This window comes from Xiphophorus hellerii, chromosome 12, assembly GCF_003331165.1.
Source record: "Xiphophorus hellerii strain 12219 chromosome 12, Xiphophorus_hellerii-4.1, whole genome shotgun sequence".
In the NCBI taxonomy this organism is placed as follows: domain Eukaryota; kingdom Metazoa; phylum Chordata; class Actinopteri; order Cyprinodontiformes; family Poeciliidae; genus Xiphophorus; species Xiphophorus hellerii.
In genome coordinates, this window is record NC_045683.1 from 13,199,235 (window position 1) to 13,223,372 (window position 24,138).

Consider the following 24,138-nt stretch of genomic DNA (forward strand, 5'->3'; position numbering starts at 1 on the left):
ACAGCAGTTATTGTTGTTTTTGCGTCACTAGGCAATATGGCGGCTTATTGTTTGGAACCGATGTGAAGCTAGTTAGGATTCGTTCAAAATAACAATAAAAAAATGCAATTATAGCACTTTACAGTACTTAGACGTTTTTTAAATGCATAAAATGGTTTAACTCAAATCGTTTTGCTATAAAATGCTTTATATAATTCGCATATATTCCGCATGGATTGTAAACTCACCTTAGCTTCGTGGACATGCTAGCCTTTAAGCTATTTTAGATACCGCTGGTGGAAATAAATTTGAGTTTTTATTTCTACAACCAAATTTCTTCAAGTTGATGCAATGCTGGGATTCTTATCAGCAAGACAGGCCGGTGTGGATGACCCTTTGCGACTTAGACGTGCTGAGTCAACGAGAAGGTGAGGGAAAATATACGGTGGATATTAAATATGCTGATGTATTCTCTGGTAGATTTGAAGTGTTTGTAAATCGTGTATAGCTGGTTAAGTTAAATGTTTTGCGACACTGTTGTACGGGAAAGTTCTAATGACTCAAGATTAATATAAATTAGATTTTCCAATTCAAGTATTTGCCGTGATATTTAGTGGTTATTTAAACATCTTGTTAATCATCATGCTAAATACATTTTTATATACTAACTGGAATATTTCAAAGGAAGCGTACCAAAATGGTATATTCAATTAAATTCTTCTTTGCTACTTTATTGAAATAATTTTGCTCTTTTACCCTCGAGGGTCATGACCCTGATACATTTTTCATTTTGTAGGTCAGAAACAGACAGGTGAGGAAACCCCTTGTCTAAAGAGAAAGGCTGTAATGATCGAAGTTGAATTAAGTTCAAAAATACTTAAATCATCTTGAAGGAAAATTAAATGGGATCTTCAAAAAGTCATTGTGGAAAGTGATGATGTGAATCAAATATCTATTAGATGATTAGATTATTACAATCATCTTGCTTTACAACTATAACGTGTACTATTAGTATATGTGTAAAGAATACTAAGAAGCAGGCATGGGCTAGAATCGCACATCTTGTGGCAAATATTTATAGCTTTGCCTTTAACCTGATAACCTTGTAGCTTTTTTCTGTACCCCAATGTTTCTTCAGCAGATTGTTTTCAAAATCTGTCATCTTAATATTAGGTTTCATGCAATTTGACTCTTTCTCTATCTGTCAGAGTCCTCAGTCTGAAGCTAAATCCCGACAGAGATGTGGACCGGATCCATGGAAATGGGATTAATACCATTGACATTGATGCGATTGAAGGCAGATAGTAAGTTTTCTCAGTCATTATTTTACTACAGTAATACTGTACAGGTTTAATGTTATTGTAGTTCAAGTTTTTGTTTTATCATTATACTGTTACACTTGCACATATTACTAAGACTTGGGTTTGTAGTTAACCAGTGCTGTCTGCTAATGTAATTGAAAAGATGCTTGGAAAAAGTGATAAGATCTCAATAGGGCAACATGTTTGCAGTATTCTATTTTTAAATGTCAATTTACAAGCAGTAAATTATGTTAAAGAATGGGAGTCATGTAAAAATCATACATATTTAGACAAAGTAATTTGTTTTGAGAATTAATATTTTATCATTTGTTAGTATGTTGTCTGGAGGGGCAGATGGCGTTATTGTCATCTATGACCTGGAGAACCACAGTGGGAAACAACAGTACACCTGCCGACCTGTCCGGACTGTTGGAAGGTAAATGTCAACTTATTTATTTCGTCCGCTAGAGGGCAGCAATCTATTATTGTTCTGTTTTCGAGTTGCTCACTAGGTTTTTTTGCAAGGATGTAACACAACACAGTAATTCATTTTCATTTCCTACCAACACTAAAACACGAACAGAAAACACCATTTAGTGTAGTTATGTCAGGAGGGTTTGACTATGATTTTTGTTTTCACAGGTCAAGTCGACATGTCCACAAATTCAGCGTGGAGACAGTTCAGTGGTATCCTTATGACACAGGAATGTTTGTCTCTAGTTCCTTTGACAAGACCATGAAAGTGTGGGACACAGAGACTTTAAAGGTAAGCCATGATGTCTACAAACCTTATTTACTACAATACCTCATAGCTTTTGCTATGGTCTGCACAAAGCTTCCAATGCATCAAACAGATCTCATTGTCTGAATGTATCAGTCCCCACAAGAGTTAAAGCCAAAACTTCAAAAAATATATACATGTTGCATTTAAAATAGAAAAACCTTCTAAAAAACAGACCAGCCCTACACTGTATTGATGGTTAAGTCAAGCAAAAAAGGCTGAGCTTTTCACTTGTTGATGTTAGTATTTCTTTTTAGCTGTAGATGCATACTTAGCTACAAATAATCAAGTTTTCACTAAATGGAAACTTGATTATTTCATTGCTTAACATTAATAAGCAATGTTTTGCTTGTTAAAAAAATAACAGAATTATTTGCAATTTTTATGTATTTTTGAATTATGTGAATCTTACGTGATTACCGTAAATCTGCAGCTGTGCCGATGTTTATATCCGATTAATTGTTAAAATAATTGATAGAATAATAGATTACTAAAGTAATTGTTATCAGCTGCCCTATCTTTAGGGCAGTTGTTTTTCAGCTTTTCTTGGTGCCTCAGTGAAAGTGGAGACATTATGACATTATGAATGTCGGGCCACATAATCAAAAAACCTCCAGGCCTCTTCTAGAAAACTAAATGTTTAGAGGAACTTTATCTGTGATCACAATAATTATTTGGAGCATCAAATCACCAAATCAGTGAACAAATGGCACAGTAGATGCCTGTAGATGCCTGCACAATCTGACATATTGTTACCTTCCTAAAATAATAATAATAAGTCATTTTGTGCCACAATTGATACTGGCAAAAAAAATCACTTTTGACTTTGGCCATTATTTTAGAAGTTGACATATTGGATTATTTTTACAAAGAAAATTGGCCAAATATCAATATCATGGACAACTATGCATAGTTGTTCAAAATCAAACAGATGTTTATTTTTCACCTTAAACATCTGTTTGATTTTGAACTTAGTTGTCCGGGTTATAGATCACATACATTTTCTGAATTGATTTCTTTTGCTATGTCACAAATTTTCTCCGTATGGGAGAAAATTTATAGGGTGTGTAAGCTTTTTATATTCACAGTCTACCTCTTACGTTAATAAGTTCAGCATATTGAGACCCCCTTTTTGCACTTCCCTCCACCTCTCGATCTGTCTTTCTTCTTTTCTGCTTCATGCGTCCCACCATTCTACGTCCCATATGGCAGGCCCAGAGCTGTGCTAGAATTACGCTGGCACCACGGTTGCCTCTAAAGGTCACAGAAGGGACAGAAAAGAACCCACTAACCTTTTTAAGTAGTTTACTCTATTTGTGTGTGAGTGCCACACAAATGCACACTCTCTCCTTTTTCAAATATGTTGTGTGTTTTGCATTGTTGTTCTCTTTGTCTTTTTTATTTTTGTGTGTGACATTTGTATGCAAACAGATCCTCCTCTGTATGTGTGTGACTGAGTGTTTGTGCAACCAACCCCCCCTCTCCTCCTCCCACTGGCACAGCCCATGCTTGTGCTGGCACTCACTGACAGATGGAGCACAGAGAAGCTTTTCATGTTTGCAGAAGAATTTGCATTGTAACCACCAGTGGCTGCCCGAGTGAGCGCTGAGCTGCTGTGCCTTCTCTCTTTTCCCTCTTATATTCATTTTTTTCAATGATCTTTTTTTATATCATTTTCTGCTGACATTTATCCACACTAAACCATAAGGCTTCTGTTGTTCAACTAATCTTTATATTGTATTTTCACTCGACATACTTACACAGACCCGATTATAAATTGCTCCTTTTTTCTTTTCTTTCTTTTTTTAGCCAGCTGAAGCATTTGAGTTTGAGGGGAATGTCTACAGTCACCACCTATCACCCATTGCCAGGAAGCACAGTCTCATCGCAGGTGTGTTTCCTCTCACCGTGACTTGTTGCTCATCCTATTAACACGAAACATCCTCAGAATTTTCTTGGACTCTTTGCATTGTGTTCAAACACAAAACCAAGGGCAGAAATCCCATTAGTTTGTCTGTCTCTCTTCAGTTTTTGTGCTACATGTTGCTCCACAAAACAACACAGACAGAACGCCTCACAACGCACCTCAGGCTGTAAAATGACATCAACCTGGAGGGGACAGAATAGGATCCGAAACTGATTACATATGAGCACACTTCAGGGGAGAAGCATTGTCGGAATCTCGGTGTTCCCGGGTAGCGAAGCAGGACCAGCAGGTTCGTCGGGCCTGCTGAGTGTGTGCTCTCACAAACACACGGATAAGTTCCTTGTCACATACAGAAACCAGTTCCTTCAGCCTGCCTCCTGCTTTAAGACCGAAGGTGTTCCAAAGGTGACAGGCTTGTCAAACAGGTTACATGCATCCCCCACACTATGGCTTTGTTTCCATGGAAGCAAAGGTTTTTAAGGGAAACTTCCTGAAAAGCAATTTGATCTTATATATTTAATGTTATGTATCAAGTCATATTTTAACCACCATCTAAATCAGTAGTTGGTTTTGTGAATGTTGTATATCTACATTTCTCTTTTTCATGACTTCAAAGGAAGAGGGCGTGTGAGTCTGTCGCTTATCATCAGTTGTTTTAACCAAATCTTATCTGTAAGATTCTAGAATTTAGTGTTGTGACAAATATTCTGACAGAATTTACACGAGGGTAATTGCTGGATGCTAATTGGAAGAAATGTTATTTTGAAACTATGTAAACAAACTTTGATTGGCATCATATACTTTGAGGGTTGTGCTTATCATCTGTTTCTCTTTTATCACTGTTGTAATTTAAAAGACAAACCTGTGTGTGTCTGTGCTTCCAGTTGGTACCAAAAACCCTAAAATTCAACTTTGTGACCTGAAGTCTGGTTCACGGATCCACGTTCTTCAGGGTTTGTGTTCTTTTGTACAATAACTTTTGACAATTTTAAAATTTTTAAAATACGGTTCATCTTTTTGTGCATAAAACAAAGGCATAGCTACAACATAGAATGCAATTGTTTTGTTAAAACTGATGCAGTCATCTGGGCTTCCTTAAATGGATAACTTTTACCTGTTGGCATTAAATCATCAAATGAATTTGACTTCACTGTTATAGTTATATTTGGGATCAAATGAGACTAAATGTAATTGGACCTAGATAAACAGAACTGTATGAAAATAGATTTAACAGTCAGAATTGGTCAAATGTTATATTTTGTGAACTCTTGCAGTAGAAATTCAAGAAAGCACACAAATAGTTGATGGTCCTGAATAATAAACATTCTTAAAGTTGAATGATGATTGTTTTTCTCAGAGTTGACATTCTTTTACATAGATTAGTGACATAGACTAAATTCAGGATAATAAAGAAAATGCTTTCATTTTTATTGGACCTTAAAGAAGTCCTATTAGACACAAATTTGCATTTCAGAAAGGCAGAAGAACCAGTCTTGCTCAAACCCCAGTGGGAGGAACCACCAGAGAAAAGGGTGTTTATGACGATAAAACTGAGGCTGTCGTTCTTGTTAGCAGAGCTTTAACCAGGCACATGGCTAAAGGTTTATCTAAATGCATTCACAAAAAAGGGATGCATCTATTAGGTTTTTCCTGACTAGTTCAAATTTCTCTCTTTTTAATTTTTTTTCCCCAGTTTTGACTGATTCCGATTCTTCTTTTCCTAAAAGCTGTTAACATATAAAAGATAAAAAAATAAATGCACTGCAAATTCTTTGATACAGGCAACGGTTTTGAAATAATAAAGAAGTAGGAATTCTAAGGTTATGCCCATAAATGCACCAAAGGTTATGTGTCTTATCTGTTATCTGATTTACAGTGAACACAGAAAACATTTATCAAAGCGCAAGCTATTGGTTATTGATTTAGAAACTCCAAATGGTTGGAGTTTGTTTTGATGTATTTGATGAATAAAGTTTAAAATCAGTATGGGACTTGGCAATCACAGATCAGTCAACGTAGAGGAAATTCACCATCATTTCAAATCTCTGAAAAAATGATCGATGTATCTCTAATGGACATTTTCTAAAGCTTTGTAAGCTGTGTATTTGCACAGTATTTGTGGTTGCGTCCATATGTATGTGTTAAGCAGTATAATATTTGCATATCCAGGTCACAGAGCAGAAGTACTGGCCGTGCGGTGGTCGCCAAGATACGAGAACATCTTAGCAACTGCCAGGTAAGCTCTGCTTTGCAGCAGTATATATATATTTTTAATTGAACCTAGTTTGCGGTTTGAGCATCGTATAAAGACAACGCTAATTTAAATTGTCACGATCTCCACTATGTTGTGGCCCAGCTGATTGTGGCATATGACATCCCAGCCATCTGGCCACGTTTAGAGTCAAGGATAATGGTAACACATCCCTACCAGACAGGCAATGTGGTGGTTTAGTGGCGCTGTCAGTTTAGCATATGGTGGATACAGTCCCCACCTATTTTCATGCCACATTAGACCTGCTAATTAACCCACTGGGATCGGTGCACCACTCTGCCTTTGGATTGTAAGTGATTTTGAAAACTACTGGCACAGCGGAGAGCCTAGAGTAATGTACGGATGTTATAATGAGTCAGCTTGGTAATTCCGAACGGAAAATTGACCTTTAAAAGCAAGAATTAGGTTACAAACACTGTTGTAAATAAACAATATTGAGCTTCTTCTCTTTCTTGCAGATGCCAGCTGAAATTAAAACACACTGGCTTCTGTCATGTATTAACAAGGAGAAAGTCAATGTGCAAATAATGTCTTTTATTCCTTCCTCTAAGTGCAGACAGCAAGGTGAACATTTGGGATGTGCGGCGAGCTTCAGGTAGTCTTTTCACTTTGGATCAGCACAATGGAGAGAAGTCGAAAGCCTCATCACAAGCAGGTTCGTTTTCCAAGTATTCAGACCTTTATAGTAAATTATTATGATCTTAGACACCTTTAAGAATTATCATACCTATTTTCACTGTCCAGTGATTTTTGACCATCAGTCGTACAATGTTGTACATAAATGTTACAAAAATATAGCATAAACGAATAGAAATAATAGGAAAATGACTGGATAGTTGTAATAATGAAAGGACTGTGGATGCACACATGACTGAACCCATAAAGATACCTAGAGGCCTCGACTCCTTTTTGTGTTTGAACCCCATTAACTTGATGCATGCCTCAGCTGGTTCCTTGTGTTAATTTCTGAGGTATGTGTTTCTGTTAAACAGAATTTCTACACAATATAGAAAATGTGGATTTAATTTATTAGTATTTTAATAATTCTGGATAAATATGGAAGAGAAATAAATTGTAATATGTAGAAAGATTATTTTTTCTGAAGAAAAAAGTAGTTCTCTATTGAAACAAGTTTACGTATTCTAATACCTTTTGAAATAAAAAATACTTTGTTGTAAATGTCCAGCAGAAGTGGAGGAAAATGTTAAAATCTAAATGTTTTGCATGTTTCTGATTAGAAAACACAGCCCATAACGGCAGAGTGAATGGTCTGTGTTTTACTTCTGATGGCCTTTACCTCCTAACTACTGGCACAGATGACCGCATGAGGCTATGGAATAGCGCCACAGGGGAAAACACACTGGTAAGGTTCACGCAACCTGATTTTGTTCTCATAGCCAACCTTGATTTAGATTTCGAAAGATACAGCTGCAGAAAAAAAACAGTTTTACTGGCTGAACATCTTTTCGAAAGATGTACAAATGGCAAGAAAAATATACAAACATACTACATTCCTTTTCTTTTTCTGAGAACCTGGCTACTAAATGCTAAAATGTAAAATAAAAGTATGTGATATATAGACACCACAGTTAATAAGCTTATGAAACTGAGTGACAGCCTTTACTTGAAGACACAAAAAAACATATTTTGGGGTCAAATGTCAAACTTCAGTAACGATTGTGTAATAGGACACCTTGAACCACCTTAGCCAGATGTCAAAGGAGTGAATCAGAGCTACAGTAAGTAAGAATCTGACCCAAAGAGAAAAGGTGATGATGTAATATGCCCATTTGTATATAATTTTTCTAGTTTATGTGCAGTGACATTTTTAACCATTTAGCAATGAGAATTATTTAGTTTCATAATCAGTGTATAATATTTCAACCATCCCACACATCCAGTTTCTTTTCTTGTTTCTCTCAGGTGAATTATGGGAAGGTATGCAATGAGAGCCGTAAACGGCTGCAGTTCTCCGTGTCTCACGGCTGCAGCCCAGAGTTTGTGTTTGTGCCATGCGGCAGCTCGGTGGCAGTGTACGCGCTGCACACAGGAGAACTGATCACTATGCTGCGGGGTCACTACAACAACGTGGATTGCTGCGAGTTTCACCCAGACTACCAGGTGAGACTCTCCAAAGTACCAGGCGACACGTAGCCTCGTATCAGCAGCCCTCATTTGTTCCGGATCGGTCTGACGTTTCTGTCCTGTATGCTTGGAAAATTCACGGCAGGTTGTCTGCCTTCTTATTCCATAAACCCATCAGCTCGGCTCTCAAAGTGACTGCCACTCCCTTTGACAGATAAGATTGCCGTGTCAACATTTGCATCCATAAATTTCAATGCAGGTGTTCTTGTGGAGCTGAAGAAGCAGTTACTCCCAGGACTGCTTGTCGTTTGTTCCCGTTTGTTCATAATTCCCACAGTTAGACCATTTCTACACACATTAAGTTTAGTGCTTCATTTTTAATAAGTCAGGACAGTGAGGACTGTTTTATTTTAGTCTGTAACATCACTACTAAGATCTGCAACTGACATCTCCTTGAACTGGCTGACAGTTCAGGATTGTACAGCAGAACGAATGGAGCATCGACGTGACTGATACTTCATGATTTTCTTGATTGTGTTATTTTAAAATTCCCGTTGTGCCTATTTAAAAGTAAATGAACGCAGTTCTGGACTTATAGGCAAAAATATTAATTATTAATTATTTTCAGTTTTTAGCTTAGCTGCGAAACACTTTCTTGAAATAGAAACAAAAAGCTAATTTTCACGTCTGTCCGTTTGAAAATGATTCTTTTTTTAAAAAAAACAAAAAAAAACTGGAACTTGATAGTTTGACCCTTCTGTGGTAAGTAATTGTTTGTGATGGATGCATTGTTCCAGGCTGTTGTGATTCAAAATAAATGTTAATGTGCTTTCACAAACTTTATTTTCTGTCAAATAGCCCCAAAATTGTTAACTTTATGTTTCCCTTCCTCACTTTGTCATATCATTTCGACATTTCTATCTTATGTCCTTTTTTTATTTCTCTTTCTTCTCCTTTCTTTTATTTCCGTCTGTTTTTTGTGCTCCACATTTAAAGTCTTTTAAATGTAGAAATATCTCCCCTAAATTCTTTGTGAAATTTTGTCTGTATATTTTAAAAATCAGCAAAAAGGAAAAAGATAACACAACTCTGGCGCTGCTAAATATTTTCATGAGTGCTGCGTAATAGTCATATATTTCATGGTACAAAACCTCTAAAACTGCATGGCACGTTGGTAAACATTAAGTTTTCTGCTGACTTTTATGTACATTAAATGTCAACAAAGTTTTGTTTTGGAGATGGACCAGTTCAGATGTAGGCTTGTTACCATGTTGAACTTTTAAACAAACGGAAATGTATTACTGATAAATGATCAAAAGAGCAACTAGATCGCTAATCTTCTGTTTGAAGCTAAATATATTTTAACAATGAAGTCAGATGATAGTTATCTGTCTTTACTTTTATGTTTACATAACACAGACAGACTTATTAGTTGTCTTTAAGGAGGGGCGCAGACTGGGTGTCATTCAACTCATGCCAGCCTTATTTGGTAGTTTGTGCATCCGGTGACACAGACACATATTCAACGTGTGACGAATAATAAGAATGTTGTTTGGCAGCTAGTCGACTCAGAGATCCAGGAAAGGATATTTAGTCCTGAAAACGTACTTTTTTTGTTTCCTGTTCAGTTACATTGAACTCAATCATTCCCAAAGTTATCTCAATGTCTCTGAGGAGACATCTTGCTTGAATGGATGTTTCTAGGTCCTTTAATTACTGTACACTTGACCCCAAACACTGAATTTAAGGCTGGTGCCATTGGGAAGTTGTTGTGGGGACTTTAAGGTGACACGTAGAGATGCTGTTTGTGTGCAGGAGCTGTACAGCGGAGGAAAAGATGGTAACTTGCTGGCGTGGGTGCCCTGTCGTCCGTACCGCAGATGTGGAAGAAGAGCCCAATGGTGAAAATAAGGTACAGGCCGTTAAAAACTGAAAGTATCACCAGAAGAAAGAATTCTGAAAATTAAAGAAACGTCTGAGATAGAGCTGACTTTAATGACTGCTTTTGTTTTCACTATTAACAAGAGCAGAGATTTGAGCTCAATGGAAAATCTCCACCCTTTTAAAGGATAGGCTGTAGGTCTGGTTTCAGAACTCGGATGAGAATACTCAAACAGGTTTTTGCTGCTTTTGAATGCTCTCCCTCTTCATATTTGCCTTTAAACAGATCTTCCCAAATCAGCTTCCAGTGTGCGTAATTTAAAAAACAAACCCCTAAACACTTCACGTGTATTTAGTACACAACGTGGCTGAATCAGTTTGTGTAACTTACTTTGATTGATGCTATACAGTTTTTGTATCCCATAAAAAAATCCAACTGCGTTTGTTTGCCATTTAGTCAATGCCTGAACAGTAACTACATTTCAACTCGAAACATCAACAGTATCAACACTCCCTTTCCAGACATGGTTTGCCTATTGCCAATATTTTAATTAAAAAACATTAAGTGTATCTAAAGAAAAGCCTATAAGAGTCTCAGTGTTTTGGATTTAATTCTGCGGGTGTCCTAATTTATCTTTTAAATGGCATTTCAAGTTTGATATTACAAAGATTTTTATTATATCCATTATTTTCATAGACTTTTTTTTAACCATTATTGTGTGAAGAGTGGTGATAAAGGCAGAAAATAGAGCCAGCTCTGAAGTTCAGAAACGTGCTGGAGTGGTTTTGTTGTTCCAGTAACAGGAATGAAACCACAGATGTCATCCTGGGAATTTAAATTATGTCAAGTCAGCCTTATCTGGAACACAGTGACACTTGTTAGTTGTAATATATCACAAATATCCGCTGTGTTAATGTAAGTTACATGTATAGTTTATTTGATGTAAATGTCTTATTTTTGTAAAGGCTCTACTCAGAGAAATGCGTCGTCTTCGCATGTGAAGCTGATGTAGGTATTTTAATTCCTCGCAGGTTGCTGCCAGCCTGTCTGCTGTGAATCCTGCCTTTCAAGACAATTGGAGCAGCGATGAAGATTAATGAGAAGGATCGGAATGTGTGGACAGCCGAGGCATGCCAAATGAACTTGCACTTAATCAAAAGCTAGTGTAAGGAATTCTCTTTTTGGGTTTATGTATACTGCTGCTGTCAGATCTTTGACAGCAGAGACGGCAGCCTTCAAAACCCATAGAAATATGTAAATATTTGTTTGTTGTTTGTATAGAACTATAATCAGTGCTACGTTTAGAAACATTTGATACTAAATTATACATTTTCCGTTGCTGTGCTATTTTAAAGTGGCACCAAAGGGACCTTCTACAAGTAGAGCTCATTTTCAAACTTTTTTTTTTTACATCAATAAAATGTTATTTTCAAAAGTAATTTGATTTCGTTTTCGGTGTTGCATCTATTTGTATTTTGAAAACCAGTGGTGCTTTGTAACACTATTTAAAAGCCTTGAACTTTTTTTTCATTTTATCATGTTAAAACCACCAACCTCAATGTATTTTATGATCATTTTCGATGATACACCAACACAAAGCAGTGCCTAACTGAAGTAGAAGGAAAATGATGCATAGATTTCTAATTTTTTTACAAATAAAAATCTCTAACATGCAGTGTGCATTTGAGTCAGTACAACATGTAGAACCACCTTTTTTTTGCTGTCAGAGCTGCAGGTATTTTTCAGATTATGTTTCTACTGTTTTTGGACAACTACAGACTTAATTTTTTGTCTTTTTGTCACTTAAGTGCAGTAAAATTGAATGTTTAATCTGTTAACATACAGTACATGTTCAAGTCTTGGCACAAACTGTCTATTGGACTTTGACCAGGCTATTCTAACATGAAAATAATTTGATATAAACAATTTAATTAAGTTTACACGATCATGCTGCAAAGTGAAGCTCCAGCCATCTTCCTGTGACCTTTGACATGCTTCTATGTCTGTTCCGAAGAAAAGCATCCCAACAGCATGATGCTGCCACTACCATGTTTCACCACGGTGTGTTCAGAGAGATGTTCAATGGTACATATTTCACTTAGAGTTTTGCGTATAGAGAAGAAAGTTTAAATTTAGTATCAATTCACCTGAGGACTTTTTTTTTTTTTTTTTACATATTTGGAGTATCCCCTACATGGCTTGGGACAAACTGCAAACAAGACTTCTTTCAACAATGGCTACTCTTGCCATTTTTTATGAAAACCAGTGCAATTTTGGCAGCAATTAGACACAGAAACATCCATTTATTTTATCAGTAAATGTTGAAAACCATGTATCATTTGCCTTACTCTTCACAATTTTCTCTATTTTGTGTTGGTCTCTCACATAAAATCCCTAATAAACATGACAAAATGTGAAGAAGTTAAAGGCACTCTAAATGCATCTTTCTAGTCAGTGTATTTATTTTTTCCCAAGTCGGACAGATTTGTGTGCATTTTGTTGGGTGACTTATCTCCAACGAATGGGTAAGAGGATACACTGTGGACTATCTGGACAGGTCAATGGTTCACGAGAAGAAACCATGAACCATCTGATGATGTCACACCTGAGGGCAAAATAGGGGGATCAATAACTCTAGAGGTCTTTTCAGATAATGACTTTTTCTCAGGTGATTTTTGAAAAGACTTAACCATTCATTAAAAGCACCGATTCTCCCTTTGTCCTCTAGGGGAAATTTACATCTGTTTGTAAGATTCTTTTGTTAACCCCTCTAGAAACTAGGAGCAAGGAGGGACACTGAAACCTCTCATTTGGGCAACACGCCTTTCAGTATCACACTTTGTCTTAAGTGACCGTGTAAACATCTAACCCAAACTGCTGATAGGAATATTTGCTCTGATCAGATATTGTGACTTTTTAGCGTATCTCCTTCAGTCTCATCTTGTCATCTTGCTGTGGAAAATACCGGCACTAAGCACTTTCTCTCTCTCTCTTCCCTTTTCTCGTATTTTCTCAAGCCAGACTATACGTGCTTTGAAGATGCATTGTTCTTTCACTAAATCGTACATAGTTTTCTATGAGACATCACTCAAGAATGGCCCTGTTGGACTACAAATTGACCAATCAAAAAATTAAGGGGCGTTGCTTAACAGGTAGTCCCGCCCCTTTCCTCCGGATCAAAAGGACCGTGCAGCCGGACTGAGGCAGAGGGCAGCGCATTTGCCAAGAGGCAACAGGTGGAAAGATAACTCGACGGGATTCAGCGTTGGTTCGGCAGTAGCGACATTAAAGGTGTGTACTTTTAAAAAACTTTTTCAATTTATGAAAATTAAGAAGTGTGTGTAAAACGTAAGTTTTGGTATTGACGCGACATCATAGGAACATGCATTAAAACATCCATTAAACATGTATGTTTAATGGATGTGAATAGTTGCTCGGTTCAGTAGCTACAGTGTTTGAGGAGCACCGTGGAAACGTGAGGAGCTACGAGTGAATTCATTGTTTGGATGCTGGACATGTATGTTTATCATATGTTTTTGCGAAAGCACGCCCAAATTGTGGCGTTCATATGTCGGTTGGACACCGTTTGACTATGTTTTGCAGACTTTCTGCATCAAATTGAAATGTTTTCTTTTTCTGGTGAACTTTGTACACATCTTAGTTATTAGGCGCGCCATGGCAGCAGGAGCATTTTGCATCATCATCATCATCATCCATGAAAAGAAAAGGAGGGGGGGAAACGTGAATTGGCGTGTCACGACATGTCATTGGGTTCGTTAAGGATGAGACTCAGGGCTTTTTTTTTTTTTTCTTTTGCAATCAGGGAGGCACACCTTGAGAAACCTGTCCAGAAGGGTGTTTCATGGGATGTTTGCTTTTTCAGTGATTTACAGTTTCCCCAACTGCTGACAAACACACAAACACACACACACACACACACACATTTCATTAGACCAGAGTAAATAAGTTGCTATGGAGTTTCGTTTAAACCCCTGCTGTGGCACTGACCTGTCTTGGCACAAGTTCAGTGTTGGCACAATTTCTATAATTTATTATTGGAATAATGGATAAACTTGAAGTACAGGTGTTTTCCTCACTGACCCTGGTCTTTATGCCAGGCTACTGACACTCCTGAAAACTATTTTTCTTACTGCTACTGACCTAATTGACAGAATTGTTGTATTTATGGATATAAAAATAAACACAAACTAAAGGATATTTACTTAAGGATATGATTCACTTGGCTTTTAAAGAAATACTACAAATGCATTTTGTCTGTAAATGAATAGTTTTCTAATTGTAAAGATGAAGGATGCCCCTTTCCTACACATTAATTGTTTGTATTTTTCCATTCCTTTATGTGTGACTAATGGGGTACTAAACAGAATTCAGGTCTTGCCAGATTCCTAAAATACTTCCTGAAACGTCTTCGTTGCATTAAACGAAAGAAACCCGTCAGTGTTCGGTATATGTCTGACTTCTTATATCTTCACTGTTCAGCATAGTCAGTGTAGCTGTCTTTTCCTCCTCACTTGCAGAGATGTCCTTGCATATTCTAATGCTGTGAAATGGAAAATACTTTCTTTCTTCTTTTTTTTTGTAGGTGGAAGAAAATGTTCACTAACATATGCTGTACCCTTTCTCTAAATGTCAGTGAACTTGAGGGAAACAAACTGACACTGTAACCTTTTGCCCTTTCTTCCTCTAGGTTGCTGGGATCTTGCCTGAAATGGAGTTTTTTAATCTTAAGACCTCTGTTGCACGCATTTATGATGAGTTCATCCAAAATGCGGGTGAGTCTTGCTGATAAATGTTCCCTTTTCTCCATAGTCTAATCTTCAGTCGGCTCGTTTTATGTAAACCTTGCTAATCTCTCTATTCTGTTGCAGATACACGGACAGAACAATGGCTCCTCATGTCGTCTCCTCTTCCCCAAACCATCATCATCGCAGCTTACATCTACTTCGTCACGTCAGTGGGCCCTCGACTGATGGAGAACCGGAAAGGCTTTGACCTGAAAGGAGTCCTTATTGTCTACAACTTCAGTGTGGTGGCTTTGTCACTCTACATGTGCTATGAGGTGTGTTTGGGCTTCTGTTTCTCTTCACGTGGCACGATCCTGGAACTTTACTGCTACTAAATTGCTCTTGAGTCTTGGATGTCAAGTCAGAGTTTGTAGTACTGGTCTGAATGATGAGTAAACATGAGTATTTCCTCATCTTTTATTTCTGAGTCATTGTTGGGGAGTTGGTTTTAACTGTTAACCAGATAAGGTAGTGCTTTTGTCTTTCTTGAAAATGCTGCTCTGCAACCTGTCAATATTTTTCTTACTTTTTTTCCCTCCTTGTTTTTCAATGAACTTGTGTTATTGCTTTTTTTATTTTTTTTAAATACAAAATGAGTTTCACATATTTCTTAGCTCATCTCTTTCCGTTTTTTTGTTTTTTTCCCCTTCAGTTTGTGATGTCAGGATGGGGAACTGGATATTCATTTCACTGCGACCTTGTTGACTACTCCGAATCACCCCAGGCTATCAGGGTAAGCTCACTTTTTTACACCAACTAGCTTAACTCCCTTTTTTTTTTCCAATTATTCTAAGCTCCTCATCAATGTAAAACTGCATTCCTGTAATAAGTGTTTAAATCTGAACTTTCTCCTCCAGATGGCAGCAACGTGCTGGCTTTACTATTTCTCAAAGTTCATCGAGATGCTTGACACGGTAAAGGAGACAGCTGTTCACTGCATAGCAAGATTAATGTTTCTTTATGCTGTTATTAAACTGAATCTCGTTCTGCAGATCTTCTTTGTGCTGAGGAAAAAGAACAGTCAGGTGACATTTCTTCATGTCTATCATCATTCTATCATGCCCTTCACCTGGTGGTTTGGTGTTCGTTTTGCTGCAGGTAAAACTTGTTTCCCTGTGATGTCATGGTAAGAGTATTTGTGATATTGTGATGTTAATCCAGAATCACTCCTTGTTTCAGGTGGACTGGGAACTTTCCACGCCTTTCTGAACTGTGTTGTCCATGTTATCATGTATACATACTACGGGCTGACTGCCTTGGGCCCCAACTACCAGAAGTACCTCTGGTGGAAGAAGTACCTCACTACTATTCAGCTGGTGTGTACCCTGAACGTTTGTTAAAATAGTCAGTTTTTAAATTCTCTTTAACCAGTTTACTGATGCCAACTTTATTTTCTTTGCTTTTCCTCAGATCCAGTTTGTCATGGTTACCACCCACATCTCTCAGTACTTCTTCATGAGAGACTGCCCATACCAGTTCCCCATCTTCATCTACATCATTGGTTCGTACGGCCTGATTTTCCTGTTCCTTTTCCTCAACTTCTGGTACCACGCCTACACCAAGGGCAAGAGGTTGCCTAAAGTGCTGCAGGCTCAGACATGGGGGCACCACACCAACGGAGTCATGAATGGAAATGTAGATCATGACAAATACCAGTGATGCATTCTTATGGTGATTTTTGGAGTTGACTTCCTTCACACAAGCAAATCACTGTGGTGAAGTGAGATGCCTCCCAAATTATTATTGTTGTTGTTGTTTTTGGACTATTTATGTTGGCTGTTTTCTATATCTGTTGTTAAAGACAATCTTTCAATTATAGCCAAACCTGACCTTTACCTACAATATTGAAAGGCTAAAAGCTTTTACTTGACCTCTGTTTATATTGAAGGTGATATTTTGCTACAGAGACTTTAAATACATGTTTGTTTTTTATTATGCAAGTCTCAAACTGACCATAAAGCTGCTGAAGGTGAAATTGGATGACCCTCAGTTGTACATATCACCTGGAGTTTGTTAAAATTTTACTCCTATTTTTTTTTTTGTTTTGTTCATCTCCATTTCTTCCCAGACTTCAATTATCTTTGTTCTTAAGTGGTTCGCTGAGATGTTAAAGTTTGTTTAGTTTACTTGCTCTGACAACAATGTCAGCATGCTACACACTGTTTACTTTTGGTGATGCACGTATGGTCACTTCTCCACAGCAGCTGCCGATGGTACAGACATGCAGTGAAAAGCCAAGTCTGATTGCAGTGGCATCAGTTTTCATTCCTGCCTCCATTGTCCTATGAAGCAATGTTGTGAATCCCCAGTGTAAACCTAATGGACTGCCGTGGTTCTTATAGAATCCAGAACAGACCCATCAAACCACAGTTGCAGTCTTTACCGAGGCATATTGCACAATAACGGTTCATTTTTAGGCCGAGCACTCTTACTTTTGAGAGGTGTGCTAATGAGGTTTTCCATAGTTGGTGCCTTTGACTGTCAGTTTTATATCTACTGATTTTAACTGCGACCATGAATATAACACTATGGTGACTGAGGACACAGGATTGAGTTTTGTGTGGAAGGGGTTCCACCTTTTAATGAAGCACAAACCATCCCAAAAGGTTTACAGATGAGTAATTTTTTGTTGTTGTTGTTTTTCAGATCCATTTATACCAATGAACAATACTGTAAAACTTTATATTGTATTTTATATGTATTTATGTAAAAAAATAAACAATGATTGTACTTTGAAGCTGTTTCTGAATTCATGTATTCAAATTATACATTACCTGAAGTCCTGCCATCCGTTAAATTTTGCCACATTTTAGGTTGCAGCGTTTAACAACTTTAAAATTTAAGTTCGACTTTCTACCTGGTGCAGAACAGTGAAGTGCACATATCCGTTTTATCAATCTGTCCAAATAATCTTTTCCAAAGGGCCTTCACTTTATGAGAAAAAGAACTCATGTTACCATTTCAGTTTTGAACTGATCCGACATTAAAATTACCAGTTTTGGTTCTTTTCAGAACTAAAGGAGTTCTGAAAGGATTGGTGAATATCCAATGATTTTTAAAATTTTTTTTTCTTTCTTGGCTAATAACCGATCTAACCTATGTCCTGAATAGGTAAATTTATGGTTTCAATGTGCATAAAGATTTCCTGCATTACCGTCTGCTGTCTGAGGGAAAAGTCTGGGGAGAATTTTACCTTTGCCTCACATCCACAGCTTAGGTGTGAAAAATGTACCTTTATGGAAGAGTGGCAAAAACAAAGTAATTGTTGAGGGAAAATCTGTTTTTAAAAGTTCACTCGCGCTCTTTAGGGGACACAATGAATGGAAGGTGCTCTCATCAGATGAGTCCAAAGCTGTGCCCTTTCAGCTCTACACTATTAATGTTCTTTTGTTATAGTGTTTATCACTATTTATTAAAATTAATACAGTGCATTACCCTGGAAACAAAATAGCCTAAATGAAACATAATGGTGGCAGCATCATTTCTAGAAACTTTCGTAAAGCATTTATTTTTCTTCTGTGGAAGTAAACAATTTCTGTCAAATCTCTATGACGTATATTACTGTCTGTGACAATATTCTGGCAAAATTTGTAAAAGTCAAGACATAAAACCAGTTTAAAGTTAAAACTGACTTGGTAAAATTTTAAATATTTGCTTTCCACAAATGCAGCTTAGTTGTCACTGTAATAAACTCTTGTCACCAGTAGGGGGTGTTGTAGGACTAAACTTGGTTTGATTCAATACCCTTTACAACCGTAATGAACAAAAGCTTAAATAAATAAAGCTTAAATTTATTATCTTTGCTAAAACTTGCTGCAATGCAATGTATTTTGCTATACGTACAATTTCAAATGCATTTTAATGTTTGAATTATTAGCAATAACTGTAATACACATTAAACAGGGTATTTTTCATTTCAACCTTTCACTAACAAGATTACAGACTTATTTTCTGTCAGATGTTTACACTAAACGATAGCTGAACAAGAATCAAACTTGTCCATATGTCTGCATTTTTTTTTTTTACAGTCAAAACAGATTTGTTTCCATGCAACCTTATGAGTACCGAAAGCCCACCAGTGCAGAAAGTGCTTTGAAAGATTTTAATGACATTTATTATTGATTACATTTAAATATATCTCATTAAGTAGTGTTCTAAGTCAAATATTTAAAGAACGACACTTTACACGCATGGTCTTCTACTGCAACAGAGCAACACAAAAACCTGTCCTTTAAACTTGAGCTTCCCTTCATGCATGAAAAGAACTCATAGTAACACCAGACCCACCTTGTTTTTCATGTTAAATATGTATAAACATTGAGTTTGAGTGCAGAGGTTAAAGGATTCAAACCATGGGATGAGAACCGACAGCAGGACAACTCAGCCCTATAAGGGCATGGATGATCGCGCCGTAAAATGATGAGTTTCAACAACGACTGTCTGTCTTCGAGCGACCCTTGCAGCTCCTCTCCTGGTTTTAGTGCAAGAAAACTGGGTCATTATCACAGCGACTCTATAGAAAGGCTCACAGAAAAGGCAATGAGCACGATTTCTTACTGTTGTTCACCTCAAAATGTTGTTACAGTTTCTTAATTAATGTTTTGTCTATTTGTTTTTTTTTTCCATTTGGGACAGAATTAAATGGCATTTGACCATTTCAGTGCTTTCACAAATCAAATCCTGTAATGATTACCAGACCAGCTCTTGACTAAAACTGACTTTGACACTTGTAAAAGAAAAAAAAAAAAAAAAAAACATCTGTGGTACATCTCATGTCAGACTTCAGTAGGGTTTCAATAGCAGCTAAAATAAACATTCAAGTTAGCTTTATTTTCTGTCTGTTGAACTGATTGCTTTAATAAGTGCCACTAGCTCTAATTGTATTTGTTCAGTGACATTTTTGTCTCATCTAATTGTCAGAGGCTTCAAGTTAATTGCTTGATGAGTAGCTGCAGCCAGATGAACTGTCACCTTCTCTGCACATTAGAGCTGGAGAAGGCAGCAAAATAATAAAAAAGTCTTCAGAATCATAATGAAATGTAAATAAAATCTCTAGTAATAAAGAGACAGTTTCTAATCACTGTTGTGTTATAAAGGGATTCCCTGAAACTGTCTGGTCAGATTAACCAACGGGGGAATTTCATATTACTTACAGATTTGGTTTACTTGAATCTATATTGGGTCACTTACTGGATCTAGAGTTCAAGTATTCATACCTTATTTCCCATATTTTAACAGTCTCTAATTTGAATGTATTTTATTGTGATTTTATGTTATGGACCAACACAAATTAGTGCATAATTGTGAAATGGAAGAAAAAGTGATTTGTGGTTTTCAAAAATAATAACAGATACAATTCTGAGAATTGTATTTGCATTCAGCAGTGCTGAGTCGGTATTCGTAGAACTTTCACTGTAAGCTTTAGTTGCATGTTAGGGTATATTTCAGCTTTTCAATTTTTGCCAAACATTCTCAATTGGTTTTGATTTTTATTGGATAATTCTGACACAGGAACTTGCTTTTTATATACACACTGGCACTGGCAGTATGTTTACTGCTATTTGAACCTGTGCCCCATTTTCATGTCTTTTGCTTTGTTTTCTCTCAGTTTCACTTTTTATTTTAGCTTTAGCCATTTTCCTATAAATCCTTACCAGCTATATGTTTCCCTGGTGAAGAAAAGCATAGCCACAGCATGACACTGCCACCACCATGTTTAACTGAGAAGATGGTATTCATTTTCTCAGTTGAAGATGAATTCTGAGAAGATGAAGATGATGGTATACAAGCCAGATTTATCTGGCTTAAATCTGTCTTGTATCTGGTTCAAACAACTTCTTTCGCATGCTTGTTGTGCCTCCTGAGTGGTTTGTGGCTAACCAAAAACAGAACTTCTCATGGCTTTCTTTCAACAATGGCTTTGTTTCTGCCCTTCTGGTAGTTTTGTGAAGTGCATTTGCAGTATTACAGTTTTCCTGTCAACATATTCTACCTTAGCTGAGGATCCCTGACGCTTCTGCATAGTGACCATGGATGAACATATGTGCTGCTTCTCTGATGGATGTTGTTAAATTGGGAGTAGCGCCTCTGCACAACCTTTCCCCTTTGACCTGTGTGCTGTGCTCCTTGGTCCTCATGATTCTGTTTGTTCGCTAAGGATTCTCCAACAAACATCTTTATTAGATTAAACACAGGTGGACTCCATTTATGAAGTAGGCAACTTGTGAATGTAGTTAACTAAACTGGATTTTACCAAGGGGCATTAGAGTAAAAGGGGCTCAGAACAGCTGTATGCAACATTTTTAGAAGTCATGTATCTCTTTGTCTTCCACTGTATAATTATGTACTAATACGTGTTGGTCTATCACATATCATAATAGAATAAAGATATTCAATAATTTCTGTGCATTTTACGGCAAATGTTTTTTTTTTTTATAGATGACGCGTCACATATTTGTCTCCTGAGCTGTCCTCTGATGACAGTGGGGTTGCGATATTAAATGTCAGAGTTGTAGCTCTGAGGAAGAGGTGATTGCAGATAAGAGAGAAAAAGAAAAGCAGAGAGTAATTGTTGCCTTTGTGGACTCTGTAATTTACCAGATCACGATTCTCCGAGGCAGTGCCACCCTCAGGAGCTCGGCTCCTTTTGTGATTTAGAACAAATCGTGACCACTTTTTTTTTTTTTTTCGGATGGAGTATGTCTGTGTGCCTTCTGTTCCTCTATCTTAGGGGTTGACAGCACCCTGTAAAAGTACAAGCCAGGGAGAACAATGAACATTGAGAAGTACCAAGTATGTGGGAGAGAACAGCAGCTGCTGGAGACCGCGAAGAGTAAAAGGTTTGAACAATAAAAAAGGTCAAACTAAGGATCTTCTTAAGCTCCAGGGACTTGCTGAACTGAAACGTAGGAACATGAATGTGACAGTAATTGTTGGTATTTTTAGATAATCATAGGTTCCAGGTGCTTTAACAAATGCTAACCTGGCCTTCTTCTTCTTGTATAAACCAACTTTCAATGTAGTTTGGCTTATTAGAGGTAAAGGATATCTGTGGTGGGAGAGTGAAATACTGCCAGTACGGCTTGCACCACTCTAACAGTCTGCTTTCTTTTATAATGTCTCTCAATTGGAGATGTTGCAGTGCATGGCTTATGTGATTACTGCATGACATTCTCAGTACAAAAAAGCCAGAACTTTTTCCTTTTTATTTCAACTTCGTGCTAATGTTTGATATTCTAATGTGCGCCACCTCTTAAATACCACCTACAACGGTGACGTTAGACCCTGGCGTTACATGCACGACGTTCTTTTTTATTCGCCTAAGCTTTCCAAACAGGGTGGGTTCTGCAGGCCTCACAAGCATTAACTGCTTACCGCCACTTTTACATCGTTGGATGCAATGATTGTATGTGTTTGCTCCTCTGGGCAGGATTTTCCAGAACACGGTGTCCTCTCACCTCGTATCATGAAGAACACCTCTCTCCCCTCCTCGGAGGTGGTTGCTGTCAACAACTTCTGCAAGCTCTCTGAGTGCAGAGCAGTGGAATAAACGTGATGTGTTCTGGCCCAATGGACGGAGTCGACTTCTGCAGCACCAGCCATGTATTATGAGTCCCATAGGAGACTTATTGATCAGTCTTGAAGGCTTCAGTTGAGTGACTCTGGTCTCCATGCATTTCTTGTAATAAAAGTTTATTTTTCATTCAAGTAACCTTTCATCCAGCTTGAATCCCCATTCTTGTGAACTTCAATCAAGTTAGAACAATATCTATTTCTTGGTGTTTACACATATAGCGCATAAAAAGGAACAAGTTGTACCCTATTTGAACATTGCAGGCATAATACCCATTCCGCTCCTGTGAGTTTGACAAACCTTAGGGCCAGACAGGCTGGTGCAGCAGCACTCTACTTGCTTGCTTGCTTTGCTTTTGCCCATTTGCCTGGTTGCTCCCTGATGACCTACCAACTCTGCTGCCTGAATAACTGAATTGAGTGAGAAATTAACTCAATTTCTCACTCAAACTTCACCATTGACTTTATTTATCTTTATTCTTGCAAGGGGAGACCTTTCTGTGCACTATGTTCTCAGTCATCCAATCTTGACTTTATTCGTCCACCTGTCGGTTGATGCACTCGCCTGTCCATATTCCAACACTCACTTATGGTCACGAGATATGGAACATGAGCGAAAGCATAAAATACAAATGAGCCCCTCCCGCAGGGTGCTGGAGTTTGAAGTTGAGCCTCTGCTTTTCAGGGTTGAAAGGTTGAGAGGTGTGAGCTGAGGGGGTTCTGGCATCTAATCAGTGTCCCTGCGGTGCGCCTCTCTTTGAAGGCTTTCCAGACACTTCCCCATAGAAGGGGGACACCAGGACAGACCCAGTATGTCTATTCCAGCATGGGAACACCTTTGGATCCCCCAACATGAAGTGTCATGGAAACCAGGAATATCTACGTCCTGGACCCGTGATCACTGTGACCCGTTCTCGGTTGCACAGAAGACAATGAACGGACAAATATTGTTCAGTAAAATTCTGAGTTGAAAGTGGGATTTGATACAAAATACCAAATTAACTACTATGAGATTTTCTGTTTCTATGGGTGACAAAAATAATCTAAAACTCTTGCAGACGTACAACAGGACAGCTCACAAGACTGGATCCTGCTGCCTACAGGGTGCACTCTTCATAAGATTGAATTATTTCTGATGTCCACTGTGCATATATTATGTGCTGCTTTGTTTGCACTCTCTGCAACATCATTACACGTCCTATTATGGTGTGACTGAAGTTCTTTATTTAAAGAACCTCTATGTTGCACATAGTTATTATTTGCAATGCGTTCAGCCCTTATATGAAAGTTTATGTTCCTAACTTAAAATGTACTGCCCCCGTGAGGGGAAATTGGTCTACATTCATAAATATAGAGGTGAAAATGTGTCTTAGAAAGTAAAAAGAAAGTGCTCTTGTACTTTGAAAGCAAAAAACAAAGATGTCTCACTTTGCATGGCTGCGTCAGTGGAGTTACCAGTGGAGGCTTTTATGGCTAAATAAATATGACAGATCCTGTTTCAGCATTACGCAAGAGGAGGATAACTTGGTTCAAC

At 37.6% G+C, this 24,138-nt stretch overlaps 2 protein-coding genes across 2 annotated transcripts; both read left to right on the forward strand.

Annotated features, from left to right (window-relative positions):
* Positions 1–48: 48 nt before the first annotated feature.
* Positions 49–12,669, forward strand: ercc8 (excision repair cross-complementation group 8). The gene is made up of 12 exons (XM_032577738.1): positions 49–407; positions 1,188–1,283; positions 1,615–1,716; positions 1,923–2,046; positions 3,871–3,952; positions 4,873–4,941; positions 6,158–6,224; positions 6,812–6,915; positions 7,499–7,623; positions 8,184–8,381; positions 10,161–10,257; positions 11,259–12,669. Exons 1-11 carry the CDS (start codon positions 331–333, stop codon positions 10,248–10,250), a joined length of 1,134 nt encoding a protein of 377 aa, XP_032433629.1. The 5' UTR covers positions 49–330; the 3' UTR covers positions 10,251–10,257; positions 11,259–12,669.
* Positions 12,670–13,391: 722 nt separating this feature from the next.
* elovl7a (ELOVL fatty acid elongase 7a) lies at positions 13,392–17,693 on the forward strand. Its single transcript, XM_032577741.1, has 8 exons — positions 13,392–13,518; positions 14,936–15,020; positions 15,117–15,307; positions 15,685–15,765; positions 15,890–15,946; positions 16,025–16,130; positions 16,212–16,348; positions 16,443–17,693. The coding sequence occupies exons 2-8, from the start codon at positions 14,957–14,959 to the stop codon at positions 16,689–16,691; spliced, it is 885 nt and encodes a 294-aa protein (XP_032433632.1). The 5' UTR covers positions 13,392–13,518; positions 14,936–14,956; the 3' UTR covers positions 16,692–17,693.
* The last annotated feature ends 6,445 nt before the right edge of the window (positions 17,694–24,138 follow it).

Bases quoted from the DNA above. Each gene is read 5' to 3' on its own strand.
- ercc8 (XM_032577738.1), top strand. From the start codon at position 331: ATGCTGGGATTCTTATCAGCAAGACAGGCCGGTGTGGATGACCCTTTG. The intron at 2,047-3,870 runs GTAAGCCATGAT...TTCTTTTTTTAG, and splicing joins GGGACACAGAGACTTTAAAG to CCAGCTGAAGCATTTGAGTT. The intron at 6,225-6,811 runs GTAAGCTCTGCT...CCTTCCTCTAAG, and splicing joins AACATCTTAGCAACTGCCAG to TGCAGACAGCAAGGTGAACA.
- elovl7a (XM_032577741.1), top strand. From the start codon at position 14,957: ATGGAGTTTTTTAATCTTAAGACCTCTGTTGCACGCATTTATGATGAG. The intron at 15,947-16,024 runs GTAAAGGAGACA...CTCGTTCTGCAG, and splicing joins TCATCGAGATGCTTGACACG to ATCTTCTTTGTGCTGAGGAA. The intron at 16,349-16,442 runs GTGTGTACCCTG...GCTTTTCCTCAG, and splicing joins ACCTCACTACTATTCAGCTG to ATCCAGTTTGTCATGGTTAC.